This window comes from Anneissia japonica, unplaced genomic scaffold, assembly GCF_011630105.1.
Source record: "Anneissia japonica isolate Jap-2015-1 unplaced genomic scaffold, ASM1163010v1 scaffold287778_len1315358_cov176, whole genome shotgun sequence".
NCBI lineage: Eukaryota > Metazoa > Echinodermata > Crinoidea > Comatulida > Comatulidae > Anneissia > Anneissia japonica.
This window is the reverse complement of record NW_022702824.1, coordinates 1,162,610-1,170,869: the sequence shown is the minus strand read 5'-3', so window position 1 is coordinate 1,170,869 and position 8,260 is coordinate 1,162,610. Positions and strand designations below refer to the sequence as shown.

At 36.5% G+C, this 8,260-nt stretch overlaps 1 protein-coding gene across 1 annotated transcript in view; it reads left to right on the top strand.

Annotated features, from left to right (window-relative positions):
- Positions 1–4,241: 4,241 nt before the first annotated feature.
- Positions 4,242–8,260, top strand: part of LOC117104053 (latent-transforming growth factor beta-binding protein 1-like) — a 20,291-nt gene continuing 16,272 nt past the window's right edge. The window contains exons 1-2 of the mRNA XM_033244707.1: positions 4,242–4,452; positions 5,109–5,205. Of these exons, the coding sequence (XP_033100598.1) occupies positions 5,154–5,205 (52 nt within the window). The 5' untranslated portion in view covers positions 4,242–4,452; positions 5,109–5,153. The remainder of the gene's footprint in view (positions 4,453–5,108; positions 5,206–8,260) is intronic.

Below are 8,260 nucleotides of genomic sequence, written 5' to 3'. Positions count from 1 at the left end.
CGATAATGATAATAATAATAATAATAATAATGATAATAATAATAATAATAATAATAATAGGCCTAATAATAATAATACCTGTAATAATAAAAATAAATTATTATTATTATTATTATTATTAGGCCTACTATTATTATCGTTATTATCATCATGAACGAAGGAATTAATAACCTGAACACATGCATCAAGGATCGAAAAAAAGGTCTATAATTATTATACATATTTTATATATTTCTGAATATTATAGTCAAAGTTTACCGGTCAAAAATGATGTTATTTTGCAATTTAGTACGGTATTGCTGGTCTATTAAGTCAAGCGTGTTTATTCAACTATAGGTCTATTTTAACCATGGAGGAATAATAACATTGACATGTCAAATGTCAAATCTCTGTCCATCCAGGCAGCCAGTCAACACACACAGCTGATAGCCTATACATACATCCTCACAATGTAGGGCTGTGGAAAAGCCAGGGAGAACTCTGGGTAGTCGCAGCTGAAAATTATAGTAATAAAGTAAATCACAGGGGTGGCGCAAGCGGGGGTGGGGGAGATGTGCCAGAAACACCATAATTCGTCGGGGAAAAATGTATAGGCTTATGTATTTTCTACAGTACCAAAAATCATAAGCTTTTAGAACACGTTAGCCTAAATTGTCATATTTTTCGGGGGCTTCGCCCCCATGAAACACTTTCGAGAGATTTTGAGCGACGCCCGACCACGCCCACTTTTTTCGTCGGGAAAATCTCCCCCTTCACACCCCCCAATCCCCAGTCGGCCAAATCCTGTCGCCACCACTGGTAAGTATTTAAATCATAGTATGCTGTGTGCTGAAATATAAACAATAGGTAACTAATAGCAGTGCTTAAATTTAGGATAGGATGATGTTATAAACTTATCAGACATAGCCCCAACAATGAAAAAGTTTCTTACAGTTGTGTGAAGAAAAATGTCTCTCTGGCGGGATTCTAGAATCTGTGACAGTACCTTGGTCTTTGTGATCTACAGGTATGATACTCGCTTTGTCAACGAGTGGTCACATGATCGAATCCCGCTAGAGTTTTTAGCACAATTTATCCATAGGTCGTCTGCTTCACTTAACGTCTTTTTCTTGTCATGTGACCACTTTTTAAATTTCATCCTGTCGTCGATATTCGTAACCGTTTACGCTAAACTTGCCAGCGAAACATTCGTTATGAGTTGTTAACATGTGAGTATTTTTTTTTACTCAGGTTCACTTTAGGAAAACAAGGCCATGATTTTTTTTTTCTATTTATAATAGGCTTAATCGAATTACCTTTTTTTTATGTAAATTTGAGATAAGCCATTATTTACATAAATATAGGTCTATGAATTTCATTATCATCACTTTAGATTTCTAAAGTACATTTGGGAATTCAGAATTAAGAGGGAAGTGTAGTACGTTGATATGCAATTGAGAGAAACACGTTAAAAGGCGCATTAGAAGCAAGGAGGAAGAAGTCGAGCCTTAACTAAGCATGCCAGACGTCACTGCGTTTTCACAATTCTGTCAGGGGTTTCTACTCCACCCCTTCCGATCTCCGAGCACCTCACGGATTTCGAACATTCCTCAAGTCTATAGTTACGGTATTGATTGAAACATTTTCTCTTAATGCGGTTGTACTGTAAGCTAATGAGCGTACAGAACTATATCCGACAGTAGAAAAACAAAACTTTTGAAACATAAGGTAGGTTTAAATTGTGACTATAATAAAAGCTTCGTATATAGGCAAAGCACTATAGGAGTTGTGTCTGTATTTTACGTAGGCCTATTTAAATTTTTGTTATAACCATGTTATGTGAACTTACCAGCAACTGTGATAATTTGTAACCTTCAACTAATCCATTTTATCATTACAATCATTACCGGTATATGATTGATATTTATCATAACTTTATCCTTATTCTTATCATCGCATTCATTACACACAACTTCATTATTACCATCAATAATAGTTACCGGAATATTTAACAAATAATAATGATACTTAATAATATGAGAATAATTTTATAGTAGCAATATTAATAATAATGGGCTCTAATAATAATAACAATAATAGTTAGTAGTAATAACAATAATAATAATAGTAGTAGTAGTAGTAGTAGTAGTAGTAGTAGTAGTAGTAGTAGTAGTGGTAGTAGTGGTAGTGTTAGTGGTAGTGGTAGTGTACTGTAGTAGTAGTACTGTAGAGTACCAGTAGCAACAGCGGAGCAGTGGTGGTAGCAGCAGCCGTAGCAGTAGCAGCAGCACTCTAGCAGTTTATAATTTTGTTAGATTCAAAGATTAAAGCACTTACAAGCAGGCCTTCATGTTTTCGTAATATTTTAATTATTTAAAGTCTATTTTGGTAATTAATCATCCAATGTTAAATTTCTTGCTATCAGTTTATGATTGCAGTTGGGCATTTGGCGCCAACTAAAGTCACAGTGCAGACGATACTGATAGAGCTCCATAATATTCAAAGGCAAACTGTATTTCTTTAATAAATGCATGAGTGATTGAAATTAGCTAATGTTCGATGCAAAACATTCGACCACACCCTAATTGATTGACTCAACGGGAAGTGCGTTCGTGGTTCAATTTAAACGAACGTATATGAACCATTACATGTGTCATTTTGAATTTTGTTTAAATCACACGGCGTGACTACAAAACATGACACTTTTTCGTCAAAATCTTTTGTCTGTCTTGTCCCAGGACTCATGAAGTAATGGCATGGAGGTTTAATCACATGAAACATCACATGTCTTCAGTTGGACATGCTGTGCATTGAGTGGAGTGGGGAGTGTAAATGATTCGGAGGGTGGGAGATAATCAGTTAACACCCTTATTGTACCAACATGCATGCTTTTGTAATGTGAATTTGCCTAGTAGGTTTGCATGGTTTAATATTAAAACTTTTAAATCCTCAGAAAATAAGTTGTTAACAACTCCTTCCCCATGGTGTGCTAATGTAGAGGTTAATTTAAATCATCTGAACTTTTCTTTTTTTTTTTGTTGCTCCCACTAACGAAAATTCCTGGGTCCGCCACTCTGAAATGGGGCATAGTTTGTAAATAAGACATAGTATATAAATCTTCCACGTCCAAACCCCCAACCCATCCCATTCACTTCCGACGCACCGCTAACTGGTGACGCTGGGGCTTCATTCTGTAGGCCTAACAGTTAAAGACCAGTGGTAGGAGCAGTGGCGGCGCCAGCGGGGGACTGGGGCCTTAATAAGTCCCCACCCCATTGGACAAGTCAAGCACCACACTCCCTCCCCTACCGGCCTAGCTCGTCGTGCAGTCGGACCAAAATACATTTTAAAATAGGCCTACACCAAGCCCAACAGATCTTTCACAATCGTAGAGTGCCATTTCCGGCCATCCAGAGGTCCCTATTTAAAAAAAAAAAGATCTCTTACTTGGGAGGGGGCCCTCCCAAACCCAGCAGACAATTAACATTTAAATATTCCTATATTATTCTTATTATTTGAATCATTGCTTTGCATAGAGACGAAGACGACACGTGGCAGATGGAAGGACGTAATGTAATCTATACCGTTGTTTAAAATAATAAAAACGAACATTGTCATTACGTACGTCAACGAGTTCTTACATTTCCTGCATTTAAAAGTGATACAGTATAGAAGGCATACAGTCAGTATCGTTTGTCTAATTAAGTTCAACTAAAATCTTGTCTTGACACTTTTCCTACAATGAACCTTTATGTTGTACCCTCCTGTAAAGTCAGAATACGTCAGTTACTTTAATGTCAGCGACTTAGTTTAATTTTGTTGATTAGTTCTTATATTGAAGTAGGAGGAACGCATCCAGTGGGTTACCAATCGTGTGAAGAATCATAACGCAAGTAGTTTTGACGGAGTCAGTAGTATGGAAAGTTAAAGTTCAATTGAGGGCGCTATTTAATAAATGCGAATGTATATACAATAATGTTGCTTAATTAAAAAATGTTTTTTTTTAAATGTCTGGAAATATCTTATGAAGTACGTCAAGTTTACTCAATAAAATAATTCAGTGCTGTCACTTAATTTCCTAAAACGTGACGATTTCTGAACATTTGATTGACACGATTATTGTAAGTAACGTGACAGTTGTAATTTTGATCATTGAGTTTTAATACCGTCCCTTTAATAAAACCCAATAATTTGATGAATCACCTGATGCTAAGTGGAAACATCGTGTACAAAGTACAACTTTATTCATTGTGATGCGCATAAGCTAAAACAAACAATCCTAGAGCAGCTAACCAAGTTGCCTACTGAAACTTCATACACTCGCTGTTGTGTCTAAAGTTAGCAGGCTTTTATATAACACTCAATGTTGAAGGAACCACCAAGGACAGTATAATTATTCGAGTACTCTAAAATCCAGCAAATATACGGAGCAGACGATTTTTATTCGCATATATAGCCTGGCTTTGTACGAAGGTGAGAATAACTGATTCCTGTAGGTTTAAGCCTAAGCCTTAAATTTAAACATTTTTAACAAAATTACAACGAGTGTTTTTTAAAGGAAATTAAATAACAAGAATGTAGTTTTACAAACGTACGTAACATATTATCGTACGTCTCCCAGCACTTGTGAAGGAAAAGAAATTGTTTAAACATAGATAATTAACTTTTAATTATTTTAATAGCAATGTAGCACAAGACTAACTGTACTAATTTGCTGCCTTTATTTTTATAATCATGTGCCACCTAATGCGAATAAAATAGGTGAGGGGAGGGGATTTTTATGGTTTTATGTCTGTTTAAATGGTTTCTATGTCTTTAGTATATTCGATGTACAGTGGCGGATTCAAGGAGGGAGCCGGCCCGGGCCCCCAAGGAAAAAACAGAAATTATAATCAAATGTTGGTCTGAAAGTGCCATTTCCAGCCATCTAGATGTACCGTAATCATAAATTTTCTTACCTCAGCGCCAACCATGGTAGGGCTGAGGTGGTCTTAACTCTCCTTCTGTGACTGTCCCTCTCTCGGCCTCCTTATTTTGAATTCCTGGATCCGCCACTGATGTATTTATATTGCTGTGTCATTCTAAAAGAGAGTTCGTAATTCGCTTTATTTTCATATTTTTCCTATCAGATTAATTGGAAGGTTTTGTAGGTGCAAAGAAAAGCAACAAACACCATGAATTCGATCACGGTATTGTCGATATTGATGTTACAGCTGGCAGTGAAAGGTAACACAATTAAAACTTACTTTAAAATAAATAATTTATTATATTTATCTGAAATGCAAAACAATGGTAGATTGTTTATTAGAAAATTAAACATAGGTCTATAAACAAAGCATTTACTGTGAGTAAGCGCTTCAGAGCCAGGGTCGTTTCCCCTAAATACTGTTTCGGGAGGGAAAGCGGGCTTTACCGTGGTGGAAAGATAAACGGCCAACACTTTTATATTAGCCGAGATGTTTTAAAATGTTACTTCCTTTTGGTAATACTGGTCTTATCGTATATCAGAATTTTGTGCTTTAGCCTAGACCATTTATAGTTGTTTTTATATGGAATAAGGGTGCTATTCTGCCCCACCATGACAAAAGGAAGCTAGTAATTGACATTTTTCAAAAACGAGTTTTTTCAGCCTGTCACTATCAAAGAACTAATAATTTGGAACATATTGATATATTTGAGTATGTTCAAATCCCACTAATTAACAAGTAATTAGCAACACATAAAGGAAATAAGAGACTAAAAATACAGTAGACTAAAAACCACCAGAAAAGGAAGCAGGGGACAAAATCAACATGCTCCATATTCCTTAATTACTCAAAGCAATGCAAACATCAGTTGCTTCCCTTTGTCATGGTGGGGCAGTATTGGTGTGACCCTCAATGAATAAGCTATAACGAAGGCGGTGCTAGGACAGCTTCAAAACCCCTCCCCCTTCCCCGGTTTTTCTAACAGGTCGGGGCTTCGACAGTGGCGGGTCTGGCGTCTGAAACCTGGGGGAGTGAGGGGCCCGAACAAAATGTTAGTAGGGGTGGGGGAAGTAGGGTCTATACGCTGCAATTGTCTATAGCTTGTGGATTCGCTACAAGAAGCGTGTCCAGCTTGCAGTGTCTTACTATTATATCACCCACCTCCCACCCACCCGTAGCGCCACCACTGGGTTTCACTGATCTCTCACTGTGTGCTTCGCTTTCCATTCCGTCGCCTATTTATTGATCAGTTTTCTGCAAGTATTCCAACAAATAATGCTCTAATAACCATGGGAAGTTGCCAATTATGGAATTATGGAAGGGAATCTGCTGCTAAAGGAATTAGCCATGCTGTTTGCAATTTTGCAGCCAGGTGTTCTTGCGATTTCATTAGCATAGGAGCGGTATGTCGTCAGAGCGGCGTATCAACTTATTTTTGCGACATAGCCCCTCCTCACTTAATAATCGAGCCACAACTTCACAACCGCCCCCCCCCCCTTATCACCACATCCCCCCACCACCTTCATGCCAAGACTCATACGCCATTGTTTGGTGCAAAAGTTGTTCAGATTGTCAAACCTTGAGGTCGGGAGTTCGACCCCTCGCCTGCTGAGTCCTTCGTGTGCTGATACTGCAACATTATAGAATTCTCCCCCAGGACCCGTCTTCTATAATTATGTGCTTGATCCAACGACATGAAAGTAATAATATCAAGCTAATAGCGGCCTTGTTAAAATAGATTAAAACTACTTACATTTATATTGCATTTTCCGGTCATTTGATTCATATCTATAGGCTATAGAATACATTTATGTAATTTCTTTTTTCATAATTGTCAGGAAATTTCAGTTTCAGATTAATTTGTCCAAGAAAAATACAAATTTGTATAGACATGATTTTAAATTAAAATCAATTTCAAGACCTCTCTTGAGGATAGGGCTTATAACAATCTTTGTCTATATCAGCCCTCTATTTTATCTATCTATCTATCTATCTATCTATCTATCTATCTATCTATCTATCTATCTATCTATCTATCTATCTATCTATCTATCTATCGATCTATCTATTTTTTATTATTCGCCCTATATTAGCACTAATATTGTTTAATCACTTTGAATGGCCCTTTTCGCTAAGCCCCGCCCCCTAGACATTGTTGCTAAGGTAACACGAATCGACAGTGTGTTGAATCATACGCAAACACTTGCGTTTTTGGGATCGCATTTGCGTTTGTTTAGACACGTATTCCTGGCCTCTTTTGATTGGTCAGTTGTTAAGTTGGATTGACAATCCGGAAAAGTCTTTTGGGATTTATGTCTTTATTTTTATCGCAGACATATTGTACTTATCATTTTGTTATTATAACAAAATATAGTCTGAGGCTTTTTTTTTTTTTTGAGCATCTGACGAGAATTGTGGCCTATCAAATGTTATAAAAAGGATTTATAGTATTATTTGTTATTATTATTATTAATTATCTTTTGGTAAGTGTTAATATTATTTTTTTTTTTTAATTTCGATTTTATTACGCATGGAACTACTTCAAGGTGGCCGTATACTGAATCACAATAATTGAACAATTTCCACACGTTTTGATCCAGTCGGTTAGCAAAGGAACCACACCCAAAACAGCTGTTAGACATTGAAATAATAGCCTTACAGAAAATGACCTACATTTTAATGTTTCATTCGAGAGTGTTTTTTTTTTCTGTATGTTCGTAGTGCGAGAATCGAACAGCTTGCAAGTCACTGCTCGTCTAATTGGAACCAAAACCATCAATTCCATAAATTCTAGACACCTGTTAAGCACCACACCCTTTAGTTTACTAATTCAATCCAAAACCGTATTGATTCAATATTATAATAAATGACTAACTAAAACCGTTTTATTTAAATTTGTATTCCTTTGAATAAACATACGCACTTGTCTCACAGCACACATGTCCCACAAACGCAGGCGTTAACGTACGTTTGCGCTGTCGTCTTTTTCAGCGATCTTAGTAGCAATGCCCAAGGGGCTGGCTTAGCGGAACGACTCATTACAAAATCTCAATGAACCAGGTTTGTGAAATTTATATTAGTTAAGTTAACGTTGATATTTCCAATCGGAGAATGTCTCAAAGTGATTATGTAATCATTTCTGTTAGTGAACACTTCCTTTTTCTGACTATGTTACATGGATTTACAAACATCATTCCTACTATTATATATACATAATTGTATATAGTAAAATCGAATAGAGGAAATATTGCAAAAGCTGGCACGGTATACAGTTGATTTATATGATTTATAAAGAGGTCATGGAGGAGAGACTC